This window comes from Sphaerodactylus townsendi, linkage group LG03 (genome assembly GCF_021028975.2).
Source record: "Sphaerodactylus townsendi isolate TG3544 linkage group LG03, MPM_Stown_v2.3, whole genome shotgun sequence".
In the NCBI taxonomy this organism is placed as follows: Eukaryota; Metazoa; Chordata; class Lepidosauria; order Squamata; family Sphaerodactylidae; genus Sphaerodactylus; species Sphaerodactylus townsendi.
This window is the reverse complement of record NC_059427.1, coordinates 179,595,032-179,622,367: the sequence shown is the minus strand read 5'-3', so window position 1 is coordinate 179,622,367 and position 27,336 is coordinate 179,595,032. Positions and strand designations below refer to the sequence as shown.

Sequence of the window (27,336 nt, the reverse complement as noted above, 5' to 3'; positions counted from 1 at the left end):
AACATTAGGTTAGTCTGAAATGGGGAGAGGATGGAACTGTTCCAAGGTGAGTTTTATGACCAAGTCAGGATTTGTATCGCCCAGTACTAGGCAGAGGCGAAGTTTCCACGGGGCCACTTGGGGACAAACGTCCCGGGCAGCCACCGATCATGTCATGTGGTAGGTGGAAAATCACCCCACACATCCCTCTTTTCCCCCTGGGCCCAGCCCGGCAGGGCCGCCGCCAGGCACCCCTCGGCCCCACCGCCTAAGGTAAGTGGGGCGCCCAGAGCAGATTTTGACCAGGGCGCCATTTTCCCTTCCGACATCTCTGGTACACCGTAGGCCAGTGTTAACCCCGGACACATAACTAATGTACGGCCCAGGGGCTGCATGTGGCCCAGAGTCACAAAAACTGCAACGTTTCCTTTAAAATGCTGACAGTGAAGTCACACGGAAACCAGGTACCAAATAGCACTGACCCCTATAGCGTGTTATGTGAAGTTTGGATTTTTTGCCCCTATGTGCATCACTTTACATTTTGCTACATTGAACTGCATTCTTCTTTCCATCTTGTCACCCTATTTTTAACCAACACCCTCTGCTTCCTTTGAGCACCTTAATCTTAGAGACACAGTCATTAACAAACAAAGGAATAATGCATCAATGCATAAGTAGCCGTAGGATTTGAATTTCCCTGGCACTGGTCACAACTCAGCATATAGCAGATACATTCCATGCTTTTCTCAGGAGGGTACTTGTCGCTTGGGTAGCTGTTTTAGGATTCTGGTTTAGGAGGGAGAATTTCACTGCACTTGCATTACTTTATGATGTTACCACTACATGATGACTCTGAGGACCTCTGGAAACAAACAGCAGGAAAGAAATCCAAAAAAGAAAGACCACCATAAGCATGACTAGCCGCTACAGACTAACCAGGGTTGTTTTCCCCCCACAGGTCTGCATAAAAGTATCACAGGCCACACACCTGTAAAACTTTACAGGTGTGCAGAAACCAATTTTGCTCCCTGTACAGAACCAGACCACAGTTTGCGGCTGATAATGGCTTTTAGCAGGCCAACAACAATCCCACCTTCCCATCTGATGAAATGTCAGTTATCGGTGACCTTAGAAAGTGTTTAAAGTACATCTGGTGATATTTTTTTTGTAAGATGGTAAAAAAAGGCTGTGTGTGCTCCCCTGGGGACAAAATGGGTCAAGGCAGACAAGGACTGGAATTCACAGGGGTAGGGTACAGGAAGGACAGCCAAGCACTAAGACAGTGATGGCGAACCTTTTCGAGACAGAGTGCCCAAATTGCAACCCAAAACCCACTTATTTGTCACCAAGTTCCAACACAGCAATTTAACTTGAATACTGAGGTTTTAGTTTAGGAAAAACCGTTGGCTCCGAGGCGCGCGTTACTCAGGAGTAAGCTTGGTGAAGCAACCATGCAATGCTTCGAATGTGTGAATCACGACCCTAGGAGGGTTTACTCAGAAGCCAGCCCCATTGCCAGCAACCGAGCTTACTCCCAGGTAAAGGATCATGCCCAGGCCAGTCTAGATGTGTGCGGGGGGTGGGTGGGTGATTTTCCACCCCCCCCCAATGGCGAACTCTGTGCACGTGTGCCCACAGAAAGGGCTCTGAGTGCCACCTCTGGCACCCGTGCCATAGGTTCGCCACCACTGCACTAAGAGATGACCCACTTCTTGTCTCCAAATGACCAGATACGCAATGGTAAGCACAAGTGTTTAATGACAGTAAATAATTATACACCAATACAATTGGCCTCCATGCCAGGCTGGGGGAACAACGTCTTTCTTAGAGGCACCTGAGCCAAGCAGTGAATGAATCTCCCCAGGAAGTTATGCAAAGACGGGGTCCCTCCGGAGCTACGACCCACCCTCCCGTTGGGAATGTAGCGCGGTTTTCTGCAGTCAGAATCGCCACGGGGACAGCAAAATGCTGGAAGGGGACAGCGTTCTGCCCTCTGGAAACCAAGGAGCACTCAGACCTCCATCTTGCGTGAAGGCTGAACTCCTGCTAAGAGCACGCAAGAAAAAAGGTACAGTGGTAAGGAAAGGACGGAGTGGTTAGTGTGGTTTTTTTACCGGCAGACAAACCTTTTCTGCCTGGTCTTAGTAGATGGAGTTAAGGGGGGGTTCATTTAGAAAGTTTCTGCACCCGTGCATTCATACTGGCAAAGTTGTCCTCGACAGCAGCCAGGTTGTCCTTCATGGTCTTCTGAACCTAGTGAGAAAGTGTGGTGGACAGTCAGCAGTGTGCTACCCATGGATCTGCTGTCTGCTACCTGGCAATGCTAAATGATGTGGCAAGGTGGTTCATAAGCAAGGTGGGCCATGAGAGATGCTCTCAGTGGTGTACGTGATTAAGCATAATCAGATCCTAGACAGTCCAAACTCTGCTCCACCTGTCCCTACCATAATTCTCTCTGCTGTGCACATTATGCAACTTGAGCATAATGCAACTTAAGTGCATTCTCCCCCAATGTTGCTGGTTTTGCTGGACATGGGGGATCCATGCCATGCAGAGCAACCACTGTGGTTAGCGAGACCCCTCAGCAAGCAACCCCCACAAGACTTCAAGCACATTGGCATAGTCACAAAAGCTAGAATCTTTCCAAAGCTTGACCATGTACACATATGAAGGAATCATTTGCTTATTTTAAAGCTGTGTAGGAAGAAGTGTGTGTAGGAAGGCCTGTGTAGGAAGAAGTGGTCACCATTTCCCTAAGGCAGGGGTCTGCAACCCGCGGCTCCAGAGCCTCATGCGGCTCTTTCAGCCTCACACTGTGGCTCCGTGTGGCCCGGAGGTCAGAAGGTAGCGTGGGCGTGGAAGGAAAGGTGAGTGGAGGGATCGAACCAGAGGCGTCTCCGGGCGTGAGGGCGCCGCTTTTCATGTCCCCTCCACTCAGCTCTCCTTCCAGTGCTGCTCTGGAGGGTTGGAGGGACATGCCCATGCTGCCCTCCGACCCCTGGAGGTCGGAGCGTAGCTTGGGCATGTCCCTCCACAGCAGCCATCCCCCCCCCCTATGCCATCCCCGCAGCCGCCATCCCCCCTCTGCCCCACGGAGCAGGCGGCTGCTTGGTCCGCCGGGCAAAGGGGGTTTCCCTGCCCGGCACCTCTGCCTTCCAGCGCTGGAAGGAAAGGTGAGTGGAGGGGCCGAACCAGAGCGGAGCTGCCTGTCCGGCTCAGTAGATCTTTGGGGCCATGGAAAAAGGGTCCAAATGGCTCTTTGGGTGGTAAAGGTTGCTGACCCCTGCCCTAAGGGCATGCAAGGCCAATTTGTGCACCCATGGGACTGGAGGGTAGTGAAGCAATTTGCTGGAGAAGATTGGCAGGCAACAAGGGGGTTGTTTGTGCCTGCTAATTTCCCCCTCAAGTGCATGACTGTTCTGAGAGCCACAAGACAGTAACAAAAGTAATTCCCAACGCTTCCAGTCCTACCTGTGTCAGGAGAGTGACGTTATCCTTCAAAGAATTAGCAATCATCTGTTGAGTAGTGTCCAAATGAGTCAGGAGCTGCCCAAACTGCATGGCTGTAACACACAAGAATCAAAAGTCAGCTTGGGGCTAAAGGAAAGGCTGTTCAGCAACAAGGTAATGCAAGACCAGAAGGCAGAATAACTGTCCTGTATTGGGCCCTGGTGTTTAACTGATTCACAAGCGTGCCCCATTCTCATGAAGCCAACCTAGAGGCTCACCTTGCTCATGCAACTGTCTCACAGTAACCATGCGCTGCACCACCTCAGGGAGGGAGCTGGCCAGAGGGCTCCAGCGCTGCACGATCTCATACAGCTGGTGCACCTGCAGGGAAAAGGGAGTTTTGAAGGAGAAGAAGAAGAATTGGATTTATATCCCCCCCTTTCTCTCCTGTAAGGAGACTCATAGGGGCTTACAATCACCTTTCCCTTCCCCACCACCCACAACAAACACCCTGTGAAGTGGGTGGGGCTGAGAGAGCACTGAAGAACTGTGACTAGCCCAAGGTCACCCAGCTGGCATGTATTGGAGTGCACAAGCTAATTTGGTTCACCAGATAAGCCTCCACAGCTCAAGTGGCAGAGCGGGGAATCAAACCCGGTTCTCCAGATTAGAGTGCACCTAATGGATAAATACAATGGATAAATCACAAATGGATAAATACAAAGGAGCATTACTGACCTTGACCACTGGCTTTCTTCAGTGGTCCAATAATATATATATATATTAAATCATACAGAAAAGCACCTGACATTAAAACAATACATTCGTAATCTCAAAACTAGACGAGGTTGAAATGTAATAATAAAAATAATACTGTGACTCAAGGCAGAGATAAAAATCAAAGGTTTCTTGCTTAGTATCTCGCTGCCATAATCAGGTACATGTAATCCTAGTTAGTAATTTAAATGTGTGCCTTTCTCTCCTGGTGAAAGGATAAGTGATATCTGGAGCCACATTCATGATTAAAGTAGTGACAAATAGTCAGATTTTTTTAAAAAAAATGTTCATCACTCAAGTTCTGCCACATCTGGAACGGACTTGCAGGTGTGAACCAACCATCGCAGATTTAACACGGCAAACAGAAGAAGAAGAGTTTGGGTTTATATCCCCCCTTTCTCTCCTGTAGGAGACTCAAAGGGGTTTACAATCTCCTTGCCCTTCCCCCCTCACAACAAACATCCTGTGAGGTGGGTGGAGCTGAGAGAGCTCTGAAAAGCTGTGACTAGCCCAAGGTCACCCAGCTGGCATGTGTGGGAGTGCAAAGGCTAATCTGAATTCCCCAGATAAGCCTCCACAGCTCAAGCGGAAGAGCAGGGAATCAAACCCGGTTCCTCCAGATTAGAATGCACCTGCTCTTAACCACTACGCCATTGCTGCTCCTTCATGACCTCAATGGTTCACACATCCAAGGGCAGATCATTTAACCCTTTAAGTTGAAGATGTGCGGCATCGGTCATAAGTCTGAAACAAACGGCTCACATGCTGCTGTCCCAGGGAAGGAAGAGCCACAACATCCCGTTTTGTTTGGTGGGACCTTCTGTATCCTTTTTTACATGCCTGGCCCCAGCGGTAGGGTCTGAGCAAAGAAATCAACACAGCCAATGGAGGATGACCCCATTGATCTTGATTTCTCTCCCAGAGAAGTCTGAAACCTCACCAATGTAGAAAAACAGTGCTCTTTGCTACCAGCATCAGGGGTCAGATTGCGTCATAGAAGGTTAGGAGACTTCATGTTCCTCTTTCCCCTACCCCTCAGAATCCTAGGTTTCCATTCTGAGATGCTGCAGTCCAGATTCTGTTGTTATAAGCGGCTGCAGTGGCATCGCTGAAGCAGCAGGAGGAGTCCTGGTACATTCAGCTTTCCAACAACAGGCCAGACACACATATACATTATGAGAACTCAGCGGAAAGGTCCTATGGGTTAGTGTCAGTCTAATTCTGAAAGGTTCAAGAGTCTGACCTTGCTTTGGGTGTCTGCATCCTCCACCGTTCCCTTGTTCTTGGCAATCTCATTCACTTTTCCCAAGACGCTCTGGGGACGAAGGGTAGGCAGTTAGAGAATTAGAGTGTGCCCAGACTTCCAGTATCTTGCCCCCTTCTCCTCACAGCCCAGATGGGAGATGACAAGAACTTTCCTGGCACAGACCCACCTGTAGCCTTGCCTCCACCTGGTCCAGGGATGCCATATCTAGGGTGCTGACTTTCACCTGCAAAATCTCTACCGTTTCCTGAGGACAGCAGGACAGATTGGAAATGCACATTAGAGTTAACACCGATATGCAACACTGGTTTAAAAAACAATCTGTCTAGCTAGTTCCATATCAATATGTGGAATGTAATCAGAGGTGGGATCCAGCAGGTTCTCACCAGTTCCCGAGGGTGGGTTACTAATTATTTGTGTGTGCCGAGAGGGGGTTACTAATTGGGTCTGCTTTTCCGTTAGAAATTCCATTAGGTCCAAAAATCATAAAGTCCTGTTGTTTCCTATGTGGCTGGTTAGCGAAGGTAGAAAACGGGATAAAACATGTTTTAGAAATATGGTAAAGTTCCTTGTTTAAGGAAAGTATCCTCCTTTTGATTTCTAGAAACAAAATTAAGTATTTGAAAGTATTAAGTATTTGACAGGCAGTCAATTAGAGGAGAAGTAGTTGTTTCTGTTGGCAGTAGACGATAGGACTTGCTATAATGAGTTTAAATTATGGACAGAAAGATACCAGCTGGAAATTAGGAACTTTTTTTTTTACAGTAAGAGTTTTTTACAGTAACAGAGAAATTATTAATGCCCCGCCCCCGGAATGTCCAGCCACACCCCCATTGTGCCCCGCCCAGCCCCATTGGCGCTATGCCACTGTTTGAATCCCACCACCATGGGAACCTGTTACTAAAACTTTTGGATCCCACCACTGAACGTAATACCCACAACTAGTTAACCCTCCCTTTCTCTGTTTCCCTTGCTGGACTGGCCTGGAACCAACCACATACTCTCAGTCTAACCTACCTCACAGGATTGTTGTGAGGTTAAAAACCACCCTCTTGCCAGCAGCACAGAGCCCCTCTTGCCCTTCACTCCTCTCTGTGCCAGCTAAATCCACATTTCCCTTCACTTTCAGAGCCTTCACTGTTTGCCCACATTCCACAGACTGTTCCAAACTGCTAGGACATTCACCAGCCTTCCATGACATCACAGTAGTTGAACCAATGGATAGGCAGATTAACAACCATTCTTCAGCCCACACGTCTCTTATTAGGGTGTATGCTTCACAATGCTACATTCTTATTTTGATCTCACAATGACCTGTCTACATAGATCATGACTGCTTCAAGTTTCTTTGTCAGAAAAGTACAGGAACCAGTTTCAAACAAACAAACAATGCCCTGTGTTGTGTAGAGAGATGCATTTTGAGACTTGGGTTCTGCACAAATCTCACAATTGGGTTTTTAGAGGTTTTTTCTACGTGAGAAGGAAACAGGAAGGGGGAGGGGGGTCAACTGCTCCCAAATATCAGCAACATTGTCAATTGCTGTAGCAAGCAGCTTTGAAAATGCCAATGGTTATCTCGGCCACAGACAATGAAACGGCCAGCTCACATCTTGGCTGGAATCGGATACTTCAAAGGTTACAGGCTTGGGATGCAGAGGGCTACATAGGAATTTATTTATTTATTGGCATCCCCACGAAGGAGATATCTGACCCACAGATATCTGACCCACAGGAGGGTGGACAAAAGAGAACAAATCCATTGGCATGGAAGCGGAGCAGCTATTTCGGCTGATTGTAGGAAGGAGCTCTCATTCCTGGGCTCCACCTTAATAGCCACCATGGCGGCATGGACCAGATACACGGTGCCCCTGCTCTCCTTATCCCCTGCAGCATGGGAGGAGGCCCCTGCATGCCAACACCCTGCCCTCAGGCAGCAAGGAAAGGCAGAAGGAAGAGAAGGGGAACATAAGAACATAAGAAGAACATAAGAACATAAGAACTGGCCTGCTGGATCAGACCAGAGTCCATCTAGTCCAGCACTCTGCTACTCGCAGTGGCCCACCAGGTGCCTTTGGGAGCTCACATGCAGGAGGTGAAAGCAATGGCCTTCTGCGGCTGCTGCTCCTGAGCACCTGATCTGCTAAGGCATTTGCAATCTGAGATCAAGGCAGATCAAGACTGGTAGCCATAGATCGACTTCTCCTCCATAAATCTGTCCAAGCCCTTTTTAAAGCCATCCAGGTTAGTGGCCTTCACCACCTCCTATGGCAGCATATTCCAAACACCAATCACATGTTGTGTGAAGAAGTGTTTCCTTTTATTAGTCCTAATTCTTCCCCCCAGCATTTTCAATGAATGCCCCCTGGTTCTAGTATTGTGAGAAAGAGAGAAAAAATTCTCTCTGTCAACATTTTCTACCCCATGCATAATTTTATAGACTTCAATCATATCCCCCCTCAGCCATCTCCTCTCCAAACTAAAGAGTCCCAAACGCTGCAGCCTCTCCTCACAAGGAAGGTGCTCCAATCCTTCAATCATCCTCATTGCCCTTCTCTGCACTTTTTCTATCTCTTCGATATCCTTTTTGAGATGTGGCAACCAGAACTGAACACAGTACTCCAAGTGCGGTCGCACCACTGCTTTACAAAAGGGCATGACAATCTTTGCAGTTCCATTCTCAACTCCTTTCCTAATTATCCCCAGCATAGAGTTTGCCTTTTTCACAGCTGCCATGCATTGAGTTGACATTCCCATGGAACTATCAACTAAGATGCCCAAATCCCTTTCCTGGTCTGTGACTGATAGCACTGACCCCTGTAGCGTGTATGTGAAGATTGTTTGCCCCTATGTGCATCACTTTGCATTTTGCTACATTGAACTGCATTTTGCTACATTGAACATAGCCTGGCCTCCCCACCACCCAGGAGGAGGGAAGGAGCAGGCCTCCTGCCCATCAACCACTGGAGCTCTGGGCACCTCCTAACTCTTCTTCTAGCTGTGGCAGACCCTCATGGCGCAGGCAAGCGGTGCGCAGGCCACAATGCTGGTTGTCACCCCTCTAACTTTGGCTCGCTAGTCGACTGACCTAGGCGCACCCAGTGGACAGGCTGCCCCTGGCCAGACCCTTTGTGTCCAGATCCTTAGCTGCAACCACCCTCCCTGCATGAGGCACAGCCATCTGTCACACCCGGTCTGAGCCTCACCATAAGACTGGCTCCCTGCAGTCCAACAGTCAAAGGATTCTAAGGAGAGAGAACACAAAAGATTAGCTGAGTGCGGGCCAACACCGGCTGTTACACACAATCGTACCAGCGGGCAGCCTCTCCATACCATGCATTGGGGTGGCCCTGCTACATGCTGAGCCAGGGAGGAGGCAGCAGTGGAGCATGACAACATAACATCCTGTTGGATCAGACCAGAGTCCATCTAGTCCAGCACTCTGCTACTCGCAGTGGCCCACCAGGTGCCTTTGGGAGCTCACATGCAGGATGTGAAAGCAATGGCCTTCTGCTGCTGCTGCTCCCGAGCATCCGGTCTGCTAAGGCACTTGCAATTTCAGATCAAGGAGGATCAAGATTGGTAGCCAAAGATCAACTTCTCCTCCATAAATCTGTCCAAGCCCCTTTTAAAGCTATACATATTAGTGGTCATCACCACCCCCTGTGGCAGCATATTCCAAACACCAATCACGCGTTGCTTGAAGAAATGTTTCCTTTTATTAGTCCTAATTCTTCCCCCCAGCATTTTCAAGGTATGCTCTCTGGTTCTGGCATCAGAGAGGCATGGAGGTAAATGACTCCACTCCATGGGAACCAGCCCACAGATTCTTCTCACCCCTCCCCATCCTCATCATGCCTCTCCTGTTGTGTTCCTGAAATGTGTACCTGGGGATCCTGTTCACAGCGAACGGTGGTCTCCAACTCAGCCAAGCGCTTCTCCAGATCTGCGACCTACACAGACCAAAAAGAGTAACTGACAGATTAGAGCACAGGTGTCAAACTCGCGGCCCTCCAGATGTTATGGACTACAGTTCCCATCATCCCCTGCCAGCATGATGCTAGCAGGGGATGATGGGAATTGTAGTCCATAACATCTGGAGGGCTGCAAGTTTGACACCTATGGATTAGGGTGCTTCACTCTCCTTCTTCCCTTGACATCTGCCGGGAAACATTTTTTGTTTTCGGACTTGGAAAAAAATACTCCGGCAAAAGTGTTTTTGCTCCAGCCAATTTTGCCACCACCACCGCCACCAGGTCTGGCTGCTTCAAGCAGCAGATTTTAAGATGCTGTTTAGTGCCAAGGGACTGAGCTGCACAGAAGCGAATGGAAGCAGATGCCAGAATGCACATCCTGAGCCATTTCCATTAACTTCAGTGGGCCTGGCACAGGAAAACATCCAGGCAGATGGTAACCAACCTTCACATGGTCCATCCAGAGATTTTTTTTTACTGTATTCACCCTAACCGGGAGTTCTTGACAATCAGAGCATTCCAACTCACCCACACAGGCTCCTCCCTGCAAGTTCCTCTTCAGAACTGCAGCTTCATTCACTTCTTTGTTTCTCTAGGCCCCTTCCGCACATGCACAATAATGCACTTTCAATCCACTTTCACAACTGTTTGCAAGTGGATTTTGCTATTCTGCACAGTTGCAAAGTGTATTGAAAGTGGATTGAAAGTGGATTATTCTGCATGTGCGGAAGGGGCCTTAACACAGGCATGCATCCTCCCTGCCAAATGTACCTGATCTTTTGCTAGAGATGTCCCAGACTTTTTGTCTTTTCTTCATTCAACTACCCCAGAGGTAGGCAACTCTCAGTTTGCATCCAGACCGTTTTGCTTAGCACTCCAGGCCAGTTCTCCACCTAAGCAACTGAATCCCTGAAGCATTAGCCAGGCTACTATGCCTGGCGGCAGGAGAGGAGAGCGACAGGGAGGGCATATTTCAGAAGTGCTCGTAGTGCTTTGGTGGGCATGGCTGGCTGCAAGTATGTAAAAAAAAACAAAAAAACCCTAGCCCTCATATCTCCCTCTTCTCTCCCTTCTGGCTCCTGGCACCCGAGAATCTTCACAAGCAGATATTGTAGTGCTTTTCTTGACAAAAAGATTGCCCTTTCTCCATCATTTCTCTCCACTTGGCTCCTTCCTGCATATATATTTTTTAATTAATAAAGTTTATTATATATTCACATAGTTACAAAAATGAACACAATCACGCACTTACATACATAAAGCAATCGTAATTTTACAATTGTCAAATAATTAATTAAAATGTTTCCAGTTTAGTTGCAACATTTATGAAAAGATAAGAGATTAAAGTAATCTCTTGTCGTTTTTCTTAACCTCTCTACGATACTTCTGTCTTTTCTTCTATTGTTGAAATATTTTTCCTTATACAGTCTTGTTAAACAAAAAGTCCTATTCTATCAATAAAGAATGTTGCAAACCATTTCAAAGTTCAAAGACCTTTATTAGGCATTAAAACATAGCAGAACTAAGTAATCCAAATACAGTTTTACAAGATAAAACAGGTACTCCTGTTTCAAAAATGCATACATCAGAGCGAAAGAGGAGACCAGGAAATCATTTCGTAATAGTGAGCAAGAATTTGGCCACTATGTCCAGTAGCTTGGGATTCTCTGTATTCAGAAGATAGTTCAATTTAAGATTAAAAAGGCTTGGATGGACCAGTAAGGGATCCCCTAAAAACAGGTTTGGTCTAAAATCGTTACATTTTGGACAAACTAATAAAATGTGCTCCAAAGACTCCTCAGAGGTTTGACAGTATTCACAGGTACGCTTTTGCTGTGAAGGTACCGTGAATCTCTCTGGGGAAAAGGTTAGTGGAAATGTGTTGGTTCTCGCTCTGGTCAATAGCCACCTCAGCTTAGGGTCAGACAAGATGTTGCAAACCATTTATACTGTTTTTGCTAGTACTTTTAGAAAATTATAATTTTGAGTTTCCTGCATATATTAATGGTTGTAATGCGTGATTGGTTTTAAGGGCTATATGACGTACAGCAGACATTTCTGCATTCCAACAGAAATGCTTCAAAATAATACAATTTGAATGTGTATCTTGGGAGGGGGAGGGGCCAAAGTTCATTCCAGAAGACAGGCCTGTTTGGAACTGAATGGGGTGAGGGCTCAGAGCTCTAAACCACCAAGCTTCTGTGCAAATGTCACTTCGATCACCATTCTAAACGGCTTCCTTTTCATTTCCTAGAGAGGCATCAGAAAACAAGCCTTCCCCCTTCTTACCTTAGCAGCCAGAGAGAATTTGTCCTGCTCTGGACGGGAATGCAGCTCGTAGGTCACCGTGTTGCCCGTGACAGCTGGGGCTTTGGCAGAGCTCTTCCCACCTACAGGGGAGGCTTTGGCACTCTTGGCTGCCTCCAGCTGAATGAGCAAACGCCTGAGAAATTGAAGAGGTCATAAGTCTTTATAAGGCACATGGCTCTGGTCCTTTCCTACACTGGCAGTAACAGATACCAGCAGATGCTCTGGATTTCGGCTCAAGACTGGAATAACAAAAGGGACTGAAATAACAAGCAGGGGAATAATTCAAAGGAAGAAGAAAACCTCTCCCATCAGGGTGCTAAACAGGGATATGATTAACTTGGTTTCATAACTATTGAAGAAGAATAAGAGTTTGGATTTATATCCCCCCCCCCCCCCCTCCCCCCCCCACCCCCCCCCGCCTTTCCCCCCCCCCCACCCCCCCTCCACCACGACCCCCCCCTCCCCCCCCCCCCCCCCCCGCCCCCCCCCGCCCACGTCCCACCCCCCCCCCCCCCCCCCCCCCCCCCCCCCCACCCCCCCCCCCCCCCACCCCCCCCCCCCCCCACCCCCCCCCCCCCCCACCCCCCCCCCCCCCCACCCCCCCCCCCCCCCACCCCCCCCCCCCCCCACCCCCCCCCCCCCCCACCCCCCCCCCCCCCCACCCCCCCCCCCCCCCACCCCCCCCCCCCCCCACCCCCCCCCCCCCCCACCCCCCCCCCCCCCCACCCCCCCCCCCCCCCACCCCCCCCCCCCCCCACCCCCCCCCCCCCCCACCCCCCCCCCCCCCCACCCCCCCCCCCCCCCACCCCCCCCCCCCCCCACCCCCCCCCCCCCCCACCCCCCCCCCCCCCCACCCCCCCCCCCCCCCACCCCCCCCCCCCCCCACCCCCCCCCCCCCCCACCCCCCCCCCCCCCCACCCCCCCCCCCCCCCACCCCCCCCCCCCCCCACCCCCCCCCCCCCCCACCCCCCCCCCCCCCCACCCCCCCCCCCCCCCACCCCCCCCCCCCCCCACCCCCCCCCCCCCCCACCCCCCCCCCCCCCCACCCCCCCCCCCCCCCACCCCCCCCCCCCCCCACCCCCCCCCCCCCCCACCCCCCCCCCCCCCCACCCCCCCCCCCCCCCACCCCCCCCCCCCCCCACCCCCCCCCCCCCCCACCCCCCCCCCCCCCCACCCCCCCCCCCCCCCACCCCCCCCCCCCCCCACCCCCCCCCCCCCCCACCCCCCCCCCCCCCCACCCCCCCCCCCCCCCACCCCCCCCCCCCCCCACCCCCCCCCCCCCCCACCCCCCCCCCCCCCCACCCCCCCCCCCCCCCACCCCCCCCCCCCCCCACCCCCCCCCCCCCCCACCCCCCCCCCCCCCCACCCCCCCCCCCCCCCACCCCCCCCCCCCCCCACCCCCCCCCCCCCCCACCCCCCCCCCCCCCCACCCCCCCCCCCCCCCACCCCCCCCCCCCCCCACCCCCCCCCCCCCCCACCCCCCCCCCCCCCCACCCCCCCCCCCCCCCACCCCCCCCCCCCCCCACCCCCCCCCCCCCCCACCCCCCCCCCCCCCCACCCCCCCCCCCCCCCACCCCCCCCCCCCCCCACCCCCCCCCCCCCCCACCCCCCCCCCCCCCCACCCCCCCCCCCCCCCACCCCCCCCCCCCCCCACCCCCCCCCCCCCCCACCCCCCCCCCCCCCCACCCCCCCCCCCCCCCACCCCCCCCCCCCCCCACCCCCCCCCCCCCCCACCCCCCCCCCCCCCCACCCCCCCCCCCCCCCACCCCCCCCCCCCCCCACCCCCCCCCCCCCCCACCCCCCCCCCCCCCCACCCCCCCCCCCCCCCACCCCCCCCCCCCCCCACCCCCCCCCCCCCCCACCCCCCCCCCCCCCCACCCCCCCCCCCCCCCACCCCCCCCCCCCCCCACCCCCCCCCCCCCCCACCCCCCCCCCCCCCCACCCCCCCCCCCCCCCACCCCCCCCCCCCCCCACCCCCCCCCCCCCCCACCCCCCCCCCCCCCCACCCCCCCCCCCCCCCACCCCCCCCCCCCCCCACCCCCCCCCCCCCCCACCCCCCCCCCCCCCCACCCCCCCCCCCCCCCACCCCCCCCCCCCCCCACCCCCCCCCCCCCCCACCCCCCCCCCCCCCCACCCCCCCCCCCCCCCACCCCCCCCCCCCCCCACCCCCCCCCCCCCCCACCCCCCCCCCCCCCCACCCCCCCCCCCCCCCACCCCCCCCCCCCCCCACCCCCCCCCCCCCCCACCCCCCCCCCCCCCCACCCCCCCCCCCCCCCACCCCCCCCCCCCCCCACCCCCCCCCCCCCCCACCCCCCCCCCCCCCCACCCCCCCCCCCCCCCACCCCCCCCCCCCCCCACCCCCCCCCCCCCCCACCCCCCCCCCCCCCCACCCCCCCCCCCCCCCACCCCCCCCCCCCCCCACCCCCCCCCCCCCCCACCCCCCCCCCCCCCCACCCCCCCCCCCCCCCACCCCCCCCCCCCCCCACCCCCCCCCCCCCCCACCCCCCCCCCCCCCCACCCCCCCCCCCCCCCACCCCCCCCCCCCCCCACCCCCCCCCCCCCCCACCCCCCCCCCCCCCCACCCCCCCCCCCCCCCACCCCCCCCCCCCCCCACCCCCCCCCCCCCCCACCCCCCCCCCCCCCCACCCCCCCCCCCCCCCACCCCCCCCCCCCCCCACCCCCCCCCCCCCCCACCCCCCCCCCCCCCCACCCCCCCCCCCCCCCACCCCCCCCCCCCCCCACCCCCCCCCCCCCCCACCCCCCCCCCCCCCCACCCCCCCCCCCCCCCACCCCCCCCCCCCCCCACCCCCCCCCCCCCCCACCCCCCCCCCCCCCCACCCCCCCCCCCCCCCACCCCCCCCCCCCCCCACCCCCCCCCCCCCCCACCCCCCCCCCCCCCCACCCCCCCCCCCCCCCACCCCCCCCCCCCCCCACCCCCCCCCCCCCCCACCCCCCCCCCCCCCCACCCCCCCCCCCCCCCACCCCCCCCCCCCCCCACCCCCCCCCCCCCCCACCCCCCCCCCCCCCCACCCCCCCCCCCCCCCACCCCCCCCCCCCCCCACCCCCCCCCCCCCCCACCCCCCCCCCCCCCCACCCCCCCCCCCCCCCACCCCCCCCCCCCCCCACCCCCCCCCCCCCCCACCCCCCCCCCCCCCCACCCCCCCCCCCCCCCACCCCCCCCCCCCCCCACCCCCCCCCCCCCCCACCCCCCCCCCCCCCCACCCCCCCCCCCCCCCACCCCCCCCCCCCCCCACCCCCCCCCCCCCCCACCCCCCCCCCCCCCCACCCCCCCCCCCCCCCACCCCCCCCCCCCCCCACCCCCCCCCCCCCCCACCCCCCCCCCCCCCCACCCCCCCCCCCCCCCACCCCCCCCCCCCCCCACCCCCCCCCCCCCCCACCCCCCCCCCCCCCCACCCCCCCCCCCCCCCACCCCCCCCCCCCCCCACCCCCCCCCCCCCCCACCCCCCCCCCCCCCCACCCCCCCCCCCCCCCACCCCCCCCCCCCCCCACCCCCCCCCCCCCCCACCCCCCCCCCCCCCCACCCCCCCCCCCCCCCACCCCCCCCCCCCCCCACCCCCCCCCCCCCCCACCCCCCCCCCCCCCCACCCCCCCCCCCCCCCACCCCCCCCCCCCCCCACCCCCCCCCCCCCCCACCCCCCCCCCCCCCCACCCCCCCCCCCCCCCACCCCCCCCCCCCCCCACCCCCCCCCCCCCCCACCCCCCCCCCCCCCCACCCCCCCCCCCCCCCACCCCCCCCCCCCCCCACCCCCCCCCCCCCCCACCCCCCCCCCCCCCCACCCCCCCCCCCCCCCACCCCCCCCCCCCCCCACCCCCCCCCCCCCCCACCCCCCCCCCCCCCCACCCCCCCCCCCCCCCACCCCCCCCCCCCCCCACCCCCCCCCCCCCCCACCCCCCCCCCCCCCCACCCCCCCCCCCCCCCACCCCCCCCCCCCCCCACCCCCCCCCCCCCCCACCCCCCCCCCCCCCCACCCCCCCCCCCCCCCACCCCCCCCCCCCCCCACCCCCCCCCCCCCCCACCCCCCCCCCCCCCCACCCCCCCCCCCCCCCACCCCCCCCCCCCCCCACCCCCCCCCCCCCCCACCCCCCCCCCCCCCCACCCCCCCCCCCCCCCACCCCCCCCCCCCCCCACCCCCCCCCCCCCCCACCCCCCCCCCCCCCCACCCCCCCCCCCCCCCACCCCCCCCCCCCCCCACCCCCCCCCCCCCCCACCCCCCCCCCCCCCCACCCCCCCCCCCCCCCACCCCCCCCCCCCCCCACCCCCCCCCCCCCCCACCCCCCCCCCCCCCCACCCCCCCCCCCCCCCACCCCCCCCCCCCCCCACCCCCCCCCCCCCCCACCCCCCCCCCCCCCCACCCCCCCCCCCCCCCACCCCCCCCCCCCCCCACCCCCCCCCCCCCCCACCCCCCCCCCCCCCCACCCCCCCCCCCCCCCACCCCCCCCCCCCCCCACCCCCCCCCCCCCCCACCCCCCCCCCCCCCCACCCCCCCCCCCCCCCACCCCCCCCCCCCCCCACCCCCCCCCCCCCCCACCCCCCCCCCCCCCCACCCCCCCCCCCCCCCACCCCCCCCCCCCCCCACCCCCCCCCCCCCCCACCCCCCCCCCCCCCCACCCCCCCCCCCCCCCACCCCCCCCCCCCCCCACCCCCCCCCCCCCCCACCCCCCCCCCCCCCCACCCCCCCCCCCCCCCACCCCCCCCCCCCCCCACCCCCCCCCCCCCCCACCCCCCCCCCCCCCCACCCCCCCCCCCCCCCACCCCCCCCCCCCCCCACCCCCCCCCCCCCCCACCCCCCCCCCCCCCCACCCCCCCCCCCCCCCACCCCCCCCCCCCCCCACCCCCCCCCCCCCCCACCCCCCCCCCCCCCCACCCCCCCCCCCCCCCACCCCCCCCCCCCCCCACCCCCCCCCCCCCCCACCCCCCCCCCCCCCCACCCCCCCCCCCCCCCACCCCCCCCCCCCCCCACCCCCCCCCCCCCCCACCCCCCCCCCCCCCCACCCCCCCCCCCCCCCACCCCCCCCCCCCCCCACCCCCCCCCCCCCCCACCCCCCCCCCCCCCCACCCCCCCCCCCCCCCACCCCCCCCCCCCCCCACCCCCCCCCCCCCCCACCCCCCCCCCCCCCCACCCCCCCCCCCCCCCACCCCCCCCCCCCCCCACCCCCCCCCCCCCCCACCCCCCCCCCCCCCCACCCCCCCCCCCCCCCACCCCCCCCCCCCCCCACCCCCCCCCCCCCCCACCCCCCCCCCCCCCCACCCCCCCCCCCCCCCACCCCCCCCCCCCCCCACCCCCCCCCCCCCCCACCCCCCCCCCCCCCCACCCCCCCCCCCCCCCACCCCCCCCCCCCCCCACCCCCCCCCCCCCCCACCCCCCCCCCCCCCCACCCCCCCCCCCCCCCACCCCCCCCCCCCCCCACCCCCCCCCCCCCCCACCCCCCCCCCCCCCCACCCCCCCCCCCCCCCACCCCCCCCCCCCCCCACCCCCCCCCCCCCCCACCCCCCCCCCCCCCCACCCCCCCCCCCCCCCACCCCCCCCCCCCCCCACCCCCCCCCCCCCCCACCCCCCCCCCCCCCCACCCCCCCCCCCCCCCACCCCCCCCCCCCCCCACCCCCCCCCCCCCCCACCCCCCCCCCCCCCCACCCCCCCCCCCCCCCACCCCCCCCCCCCCCCACCCCCCCCCCCCCCCACCCCCCCCCCCCCCCACCCCCCCCCCCCCCCACCCCCCCCCCCCCCCACCCCCCCCCCCCCCCACCCCCCCCCCCCCCCACCCCCCCCCCCCCCCACCCCCCCCCCCCCCCACCCCCCCCCCCCCCCACCCCCCCCCCCCCCCACCCCCCCCCCCCCCCACCCCCCCCCCCCCCCACCCCCCCCCCCCCCCACCCCCCCCCCCCCCCACCCCCCCCCCCCCCCACCCCCCCCCCCCCCCACCCCCCCCCCCCCCCACCCCCCCCCCCCCCCACCCCCCCCCCCCCCCACCCCCCCCCCCCCCCACCCCCCCCCCCCCCCACCCCCCCCCCCCCCCACCCCCCCCCCCCCCCACCCCCCCCCCCCCCCACCCCCCCCCCCCCCCACCCCCCCCCCCCCCCACCCCCCCCCCCCCCCACCCCCCCCCCCCCCCACCCCCCCCCCCCCCCACCCCCCCCCCCCCCCACCCCCCCCCCCCCCCACCCCCCCCCCCCCCCACCCCCCCCCCCCCCCACCCCCCCCCCCCCCCACCCCCCCCCCCCCCCACCCCCCCCCCCCCCCACCCCCCCCCCCCCCCACCCCCCCCCCCCCCCACCCCCCCCCCCCCCCACCCCCCCCCCCCCCCACCCCCCCCCCCCCCCACCCCCCCCCCCCCCCACCCCCCCCCCCCCCCACCCCCCCCCCCCCCCACCCCCCCCCCCCCCCACCCCCCCCCCCCCCCACCCCCCCCCCCCCCCACCCCCCCCCCCCCCCACCCCCCCCCCCCCCCACCCCCCCCCCCCCCCACCCCCCCCCCCCCCCACCCCCCCCCCCCCCCACCCCCCCCCCCCCCCACCCCCCCCCCCCCCCACCCCCCCCCCCCCCCACCCCCCCCCCCCCCCACCCCCCCCCCCCCCCACCCCCCCCCCCCCCCACCCCCCCCCCCCCCCACCCCCCCCCCCCCCCACCCCCCCCCCCCCCCACCCCCCCCCCCCCCCACCCCCCCCCCCCCCCACCCCCCCCCCCCCCCACCCCCCCCCCCCCCCACCCCCCCCCCCCCCCACCCCCCCCCCCCCCCACCCCCCCCCCCCCCCACCCCCCCCCCCCCCCACCCCCCCCCCCCCCCACCCCCCCCCCCCCCCACCCCCCCCCCCCCCCACCCCCCCCCCCCCCCACCCCCCCCCCCCCCCACCCCCCCCCCCCCCCACCCCCCCCCCCCCCCACCCCCCCCCCCCCCCACCCCCCCCCCCCCCCACCCCCCCCCCCCCCCACCCCCCCCCCCCCCCACCCCCCCCCCCCCCCACCCCCCCCCCCCCCCACCCCCCCCCCCCCCCACCCCCCCCCCCCCCCACCCCCCCCCCCCCCCACCCCCCCCCCCCCCCACCCCCCCCCCCCCCCACCCCCCCCCCCCCCCACCCCCCCCCCCCCCCACCCCCCCCCCCCCCCACCCCCCCCCCCCCCCACCCCCCCCCCCCCCCACCCCCCCCCCCCCCCACCCCCCCCCCCCCCCACCCCCCCCCCCCCCCACCCCCCCCCCCCCCCACCCCCCCCCCCCCCCACCCCCCCCCCCCCCCACCCCCCCCCCCCCCCACCCCCCCCCCCCCCCACCCCCCCCCCCCCCCACCCCCCCCCCCCCCCACCCCCCCCCCCCCCCACCCCCCCCCCCCCCCACCCCCCCCCCCCCCCACCCCCCCCCCCCCCCACCCCCCCCCCCCCCCACCCCCCCCCCCCCCCACCCCCCCCCCCCCCCACCCCCCCCCCCCCCCACCCCCCCCCCCCCCCACCCCCCCCCCCCCCCACCCCCCCCCCCCCCCACCCCCCCCCCCCCCCACCCCCCCCCCCCCCCACCCCCCCCCCCCCCCACCCCCCCCCCCCCCCACCCCCCCCCCCCCCCACCCCCCCCCCCCCCCACCCCCCCCCCCCCCCACCCCCCCCCCCCCCCACCCCCCCCCCCCCCCACCCCCCCCCCCCCCCACCCCCCCCCCCCCCCACCCCCCCCCCCCCCCACCCCCCCCCCCCCCCACCCCCCCCCCCCCCCACCCCCCCCCCCCCCCACCCCCCCCCCCCCCCACCCCCCCCCCCCCCCACCCCCCCCCCCCCCCACCCCCCCCCCCCCCCACCCCCCCCCCCCCCCACCCCCCCCCCCCCCCACCCCCCCCCCCCCCCACCCCCCCCCCCCCCCACCCCCCCCCCCCCCCACCCCCCCCCCCCCCCACCCCCCCCCCCCCCCACCCCCCCCCCCCCCCACCCCCCCCCCCCCCCACCCCCCCCCCCCCCCACCCCCCCCCCCCCCCACCCCCCCCCCCCCCCACCCCCCCCCCCCCCCACCCCCCCCCCCCCCCACCCCCCCCCCCCCCCACCCCCCCCCCCCCCCACCCCCCCCCCCCCCCACCCCCCCCCCCCCCCACCCCCCCCCCCCCCCACCCCCCCCCCCCCCCACCCCCCCCCCCCCCCACCCCCCCCCCCCCCCACCCCCCCCCCCCCCCACCCCCCCCCCCCCCCACCCCCCCCCCCCCCCACCCCCCCCCCCCCCCACCCCCCCCCCCCCCCACCCCCCCCCCCCCCCACCCCCCCCCCCCCCCACCCCCCCCCCCCCCCACCCCCCCCCCCCCCCACCCCCCCCCCCCCCCACCCCCCCCCCCCCCCACCCCCCCCCCCCCCCACCCCCCCCCCCCCCCACCCCCCCCCCCCCCCACCCCCCCCCCCCCCCACCCCCCCCCCCCCCCACCCCCCCCCCCCCCCACCCCCCCCCCCCCCCACCCCCCCCCCCCCCCACCCCCCCCCCCCCCCACCCCCCCCCCCCCCCACCCCCCCCCCCCCCCACCCCCCCCCCCCCCCACCCCCCCCCCCCCCCACCCCCCCCCCCCCCCACCCCCCCCCCCCCCCACCCCCCCCCCCCCCCACCCCCCCCCCCCCCCACCCCCCCCCCCCCCCACCCCCCCCCCCCCCCACCCCCCCCCCCCCCCACCCCCCCCCCCCCCCACCCCCCCCCCCCCCCACCCCCCCCCCCCCCCACCCCCCCCCCCCCCCACCCCCCCCCCCCCCCACCCCCCCCCCCCCCCACCCCCCCCCCCCCCCACCCCCCCCCCCCCCCACCCCCCCCCCCCCCCACCCCCCCCCCCCCCCACCCCCCCCCCCCCCCACCCCCCCCCCCCCCCACCCCCCCCCCCCCCCACCCCCCCCCCCCCCCACCCCCCCCCCCCCCCACCCCCCCCCCCCCCCACCCCCCCCCCCCCCCACCCCCCCCCCCCCCCACCCCCCCCCCCCCCCACCCCCCCCCCCCCCCACCCCCCCCCCCCCCCACCCCCCCCCCCCCCCACCCCCCCCCCCCCCCACCCCCCCCCCCCCCCACCCCCCCCCCCCCCCACCCCCCCCCCCCCCCACCCCCCCCCCCCCCCACCCCCCCCCCCCCCCACCCCCCCCCCCCCCCACCCCCCCCCCCCCCCACCCCCCCCCCCCCCCACCCCCCCCCCCCCCCACCCCCCCCCCCCCCCACCCCCCCCCCCCCCCACCCCCCCCCCCCCCCACCCCCCCCCCCCCCCACCCCCCCCCCCCCCCACCCCCCCCCCCCCCCACCCCCCCCCCCCCCCACCCCCCCCCCCCCCCACCCCCCCCCCCCCCCACCCCCCCCCCCCCCCACCCCCCCCCCCCCCCACCCCCCCCCCCCCCCACCCCCCCCCCCCCCCACCCCCCCCCCCCCCCACCCCCCCCCCCCCCCACCCCCCCCCCCCCCCACCCCCCCCCCCCCCCACCCCCCCCCCCCCCCACCCCCCCCCCCCCCCACCCCCCCCCCCCCCCACCCCCCCCCCCCCCCACCCCCCCCCCCCCCCACCCCCCCCCCCCCCCACCCCCCCCCCCCCCCACCCCCCCCCCCCCCCACCCCCCCCCCCCCCCACCCCCCCCCCCCCCCACCCCCCCCCCCCCCCACCCCCCCCCCCCCCCACCCCCCCCCCCCCCCACCCCCCCCCCCCCCCACCCCCCCCCCCCCCCACCCCCCCCCCCCCCCACCCCCCCCCCCCCCCACCCCCCCCCCCCCCCACCCCCCCCCCCCCCCACCCCCCCCCCCCCCCACCCCCCCCCCCCCCCACCCCCCCCCCCCCCCACCCCCCCCCCCCCCCACCCCCCCCCCCCCCCACCCCCCCCCCCCCCCACCCCCCCCCCCCCCCACCCCCCCCCCCCCCCACCCCCCCCCCCCCCCACCCCCCCCCCCCCCCACCCCCCCCCCCCCCCACCCCCCCCCCCCCCCACCCCCCCCCCCCCCCACCCCCCCCCCCCCCCACCCCCCCCCCCCCCCACCCCCCCCCCCCCCCACCCCCCCCCCCCCCCACCCCCCCCCCCCCCCACCCCCCCCCCCCCCCACCCCCCCCCCCCCCCACCCCCCCCCCCCCCCACCCCCCCCCCCCCCCACCCCCCCCCCCCCCCACCCCCCCCCCCCCCCACCCCCCCCCCCCCCCACCCCCCCCCCCCCCCACCCCCCCCCCCCCCCACCCCCCCCCCCCCCCACCCCCCCCCCCCCCCACCCCCCCCCCCCCCCACCCCCCCCCCCCCCCACCCCCCCCCCCCCCCACCCCCCCCCCCCCCCACCCCCCCCCCCCCCCACCCCCCCCCCCCCCCACCCCCCCCCCCCCCCACCCCCCCCCCCCCCCACCCCCCCCCCCCCCCACCCCCCCCCCCCCCCACCCCCCCCCCCCCCCACCCCCCCCCCCCCCCACCCCCACCAGATGAACATTATAGAATCAAGTTACACTACAATTATAAGCTAATCTTCAAGCATCTTTGTATGGATTTAAGCTGAAGGGCCATGTGCTACATTGTCAAGCAGTCCTTAGATTTCATAGGATCTTCAGAAAAAGTGAGCTGCATGATTTTTACCCACCCATAGAGAGACTCCTCTAAAGTGGCATCTTTCAGAACGACTGATGCCTACTGTGTTCTGTTTAAAGTTCAGTAAACTCTTCTTAACAGCTTAATTACATTCAGTTTCTGATAATGCCTGAATGCTGACGAGTTATTACAAATGCTCAAATATGCCCAACTATCCAAAATATACAATTAACTATTAAATGCCCCACCACTCTTTAGCCCCTCTTCCCCAATAAAAGAACCATCACATCACACAATAAAAGAACCATCACCTTACTGTATTTTGGGTGATCTGCAAACTTCCATATACGTACATCATTCATCTGAAGTATGCTAGAAGTTAATTTTTTTTTTTTGCACTAAACTCCTGAAAATGAAATATTTCGGCCCCAGTGGTTGCTAGCTTCTCATACTAACCTGCTCTGTCAGCAGCAAACTGCCATTCCTGCATTCACATTTATCAAGCAGACTGAGGGCCTAATCCAGTCCATGAGGGAAAATGTATCTAGCATAATTTTAATCAAAGCGTGATACAAAGCTGGCCCATAGTTTGACATGTAAAAGACAGCAGTGTGGTGGAATAGCCCAGAATCCCAACACAAGTGGCCTTTGGGATGACTTAACAGACGGGTTTTGTTCTTATATTATTGAACTCCACATCTGGAGTCAAAAAGGAACTTCTCAAGTAAGATTGGCTATCCATCTTAATTCTCTCTCTGTCTCTCTCTCTCTCTTCTCTGCCTCCTCTAGAACACATAGTTCGGTTCTCATTCTTAAGTAATCTAAAAGCAGCTCCCAATAGCTGAAATCGTTCCAATTTTGGCAGTATTCACATGGTAGGCAACTTCATGGCCACATGTTCCTGAACCTGGCAGGCTCTTCTACCTTGTCCCATCTCACATTGAAGGAATCCTGGTTTAAACTAGGGTGACCATCCGTCCCGATTTTCACGGGACACTCAAGCTTTTGCGCGCCCACCCCGCTTTTCTATTCTGAAATTCTGGTCACCTTACTTTAGACCCAGCTCTACTTACCAACTTGGAACATACACATTCAGATGGTGTGCAGCATGATTGGAGTTAGGATCCCCTCAACAAACTGGCATTCAAACTAGGCTAGCCATTTGCCTGCCCACAGTGAGTAAACCCCCTCAGCAGGTAACCTCCCATCCTCAAGGACTGAAGCAGGGGAGAAAAGACAGCTAGAAAATGGCCTCCCGAATGATGCTCTAGGAATTGGCCTTAGTTTCTATGGTAAAAATTCCTAGAGCATTACCCAGAAGTGCCATCACAACTTCCTCAAATTCTAATCTCTCCAGACACCATTCTCAAAATGTCCCAGCATTTGTTAAGGCAGTATTAGCACCCCTAATTCTAAACCTGGATTGAACTTTCATTTAGAATCCTAGCCGGGGGAGGAGCAACTGAAATTAAGACTGAGTCTCCATTTGTCTGACATGGACAACTGAAGTTCATTTTAAACCAGGATTCCTTCATCATACTCCGATTGAGGGAACAGGCATCACAAGTGTGTGTCCGACACTCAGGTCAGCCCAACCTGACATGAGTTGGACTTGATGGCTCTTGCGGTCTTTTCCAACTCTATGATTCTCTGATGTACGATCGCAGCCATGCTTAGCTCCCACTTCCTGCTTGGGATACACTGAGGTGCTGGTTATATGGCTTAATCTGTTTAGAGACTGATGTGTGCAAGATCTTGATTTAGGGGCCGAAGAAAGAGGGCACTGGATTATATGGAGTTTGAACTGATCTGAGGGGGTCCATCTGTATCCTTGCTCTGAAACAGTGATAAGACTAAAATGGCAATAAATATTTATTGCTACAGCCAGAAGAGCATCCTGTAAGCCACTTACAGCTTGGAGGGACACATGCTCTGTTTTCAAGTGACCAGAGGCAACTCTACGAGCAGATAGTGTGAGGCAACAGACTTGGGATGTGAACATGTTAAATTCTTAGCACGTTTGATCTGTAGAAGGGACAAGTGGAAGAGAGAAAGAGAGCCACTTGGATTTTCTGCCTCAGCTACCATTATGTCTCTGCCACGTGGCCCAGGAAATAACCCTGAACATCCTATTGCACGGAAGTCCCCTTCCTTTTCCCCCACCTCCATGGTTGCAAGATCTGGTAAAGGCAAAAGGTTAGCAGTACAAACACCAAAGCAGACGGAAAGAGAGGCTTCTTACCAGCTCCTTGCGTTTCCCCAGAGATGGAAAAAGGCAGGGGAGGGGGTTAAGAAGTGGAAGGGGAATAGGGGAGAGGAGGGAAAGAAAAGACAAAATTGGATTAGAAGATTGTCCCATGCACTATACACCAATGCACTATACACCAAAAGTTCAAACATATTCAATGCACAAGAAAACCCACCACGGCCGAGCTTCAAAAGACCCTTATCTTTATTGTATGTATTTTTTAAAAGCAGCAGTTCTAGCACTTTTGGTGAGGCGTACACCGAAGCGGGTTGGTTGGAAAAGAAAGATAATGAAGTTACACTTTCCCATGTACCATGCAAAGCTGCCAAGCGTTTATTGGGTTAGATCAGGGGTAGGGAACCTTTAACACTCAAAGAGCCATTTGGACCCGTTTTCCACGGGAAAAGAAAACACTTGGAGCCGCAAATAATTTTTGACATTTAAAATAAAGATAACACTATATATATAGGGTTTTTTAAACCTTTTACTCCGTTCATTCTGAGAAGTGCATGGATGCGCCCGCCCTGCTGCCTGCAGGGCGGGCAAGGATGGGGCTGGCGGCTCGGCTCGTGGAGCCACAGTGCAAGGGCAGAAGAGCCGCATGCGGCTCTCAAGCCGGAGGTTCCCTACCCCTGGGTTAGATGGTGGCAGGGGGGTGTTAGGTGAGGTCGCTGTGCTCACGTGCGCAGGATTTTATGGGGCTGAGTAAACCACAGGGAAGGTGGACCTGCATGTTAGTCACAGCACAGAGCCAAAGAAGCGCTGTACATTCCTCCTCCTCCAAACGTGGTACCCCCACCACGTCAGCCATGCTCTCAGGGCTTCCCAAACACCAGCCGGTTTTCTAAACATCTGTGCAGAGAACAGCCTTCAATAATTAATCAGCAAATGAGTTTTCCTTGCCATTTTGGAGGATGCTTCACTAGATCAAACGCCAAAAGGCCCAAGACTTCTAAAGAGGCTTTTGAAGGTAATTATGAAAAAGCAAGCGTGGGAGGAAAAGATCCAACAGGCAAGAACGCTCTTCCTTTCTCTCGACTGGGCAATGAGCCACCCGTTTTCAATAGGAAAAAAAATGTTTAAAACTCGGGAAGAAAAAGCAAAAGGGGGGGAAAGAAAACGGCAGAAGCACGCTTTAATTGCTTGCTTTCGCCACCTCCGCTCACAGAGGCACAAGGCCAAGAGGAACTGGCAAAGAGGTGACCATCCTCTATTGACACTCATGTCAAACCGGTCTAAAGAAGCAGATATGACTAGGTGGCTTGAATTAAGCTTGCTTTTAAACCCTATTTCCACCATGGGGTGAAATGCCTTCCAAGGGAAGCAGTCCAGCTGATCCGGGCAATGCTTAGTGAATGCTTGCATGAAGGATAGATATCCAAAGATGCAGTTCCCTAAAGATGAATGCGTTGGCAGTGCAGAAACGTCAGAAAGGCCTCCAAACTGATGGAGCTGTGACCCAGAAGTGATAAACCTCTGTCCGTATGCATGTCTAGCCAACCTAAGTATTAACTAATTCTCAAGGCAAAATAACTTCTGGCTCACCTAGGTGAGGTCTCACAGAGTACCTCAGTGTTTTCTCACCAACCAACCTGTTAGTGGCCTCGGGCCTGCATATCTGAGGGACGGCATCTCCCCATACTGCCCCACCAGGTCCCTCCGCTCCTGGGAGGAGAACCTGCCTAGGATCCCTGGCCCATAAGAAATCCAGCTGGCCTCTACAAGGGCCAGGGCTTTTACGGCCCTGGCCCCAACTTGGTGGAACAGGATCCCTAAGGAGACCAGGGCCCTGCGGGACTTACAGTAAGGGGACTCAAAAAGTGCTGAGATTTGGTTGGGTCATGCCGACTTTTTTCTAATGCATTAAGGCGGCCATAAAGGGAGTAACAGTCTTCCTCTTTTACTTCTATTATGGCTGAAAGGCGAACAGAAATTAGATGAATGGAAAGGATGGGTTGTGTCCTCAACTTTTATAGTATAGGTCTCCCAGGCCACCCTCCTGCTAGAATAGGCACAGCTATTCCCCATAATGCACTTGCAGGCAGCAGACCACAGGACAAGCAGGGGCTGGGACCAGAATGGGTTAATATCCACACCAGATTCTCAGGAACCATTCTGCCCAATGCTCAAAAACTAGACTTCTTCGCATTCCTAAGCACCAGGTGGTTGGCATTTTACAAGAAATGGATGGAAGCACTCGATGAAAAAGACATTTGGTGAACGCAGCCTGGAATACACCCTATCAGTTTTCCGTCAGCATGGGCCTGTTCTGGCCACAGCTGTAGGGCTGATGGGAATTGTAGTTCTGAACATCTGGAGAGCCGCAGGTTCCCTACCCCCTGCACTCATAGGGCAGGGGCTTTTAAAATCCCTGCAGGATGTTCGAGACTGCAATTCCATCTGTCAGCATAGCCGGTGCCGGCCATGCTGGTGAGGAGAGGAACGAACCACGGTTGCCTGAACATCCGCAGGTCCTCATAGAAGCAATTTACAGATTAAGAGTTAAGGGAGCACAACAAGCAAGATCAGAGCTTTGATCAGACTGCCATTCTTCATGGGAAAGGGCAGGGTCAAGGCAGGCTATTCTATTTTCAACAGTCTTGGCACCTGGAGTCGCTCAGGTCTCAGACCAAGGAGACCCTGCTGCTTTGATGTTCTTGCTCATTATTCATTCTATTTTTAACACTGGCCTCTGCAATAAACTTTTACACCAACAAGTTGTGATGGGTTTTTTTTTTAAGAACTAAAAAGAACCACGAAGACCAGGAAGAGATCATGGTTATGTTTTAACTTCCTGGACTGTTAACATTGAAATGGTAGGTTGAAGAATTCCAC

The 27,336-nt window shown here is 64.1% G+C and overlaps 1 protein-coding gene across 1 annotated transcript; it reads right to left on the bottom strand.

The window, feature by feature from the left end:
- Positions 1–1,720: 1,720 nt before the first annotated feature.
- Positions 1,721–25,800, bottom strand: DCTN2 (dynactin subunit 2). Its single transcript, XM_048487629.1, has 9 exons — positions 25,658–25,800; positions 11,731–11,884; positions 9,355–9,420; positions 8,674–8,712; positions 5,640–5,717; positions 5,450–5,521; positions 3,708–3,810; positions 3,451–3,542; positions 1,721–2,232 (listed from the first exon to the last, which is right to left on the bottom strand). The coding sequence occupies exons 1-9, from the start codon at positions 25,798–25,800 to the stop codon at positions 2,146–2,148; spliced, it is 834 nt and encodes a 277-aa protein (XP_048343586.1). The 3' UTR covers positions 1,721–2,145.
- Between the last annotated feature and the right edge of the window lie 1,536 nt (positions 25,801–27,336).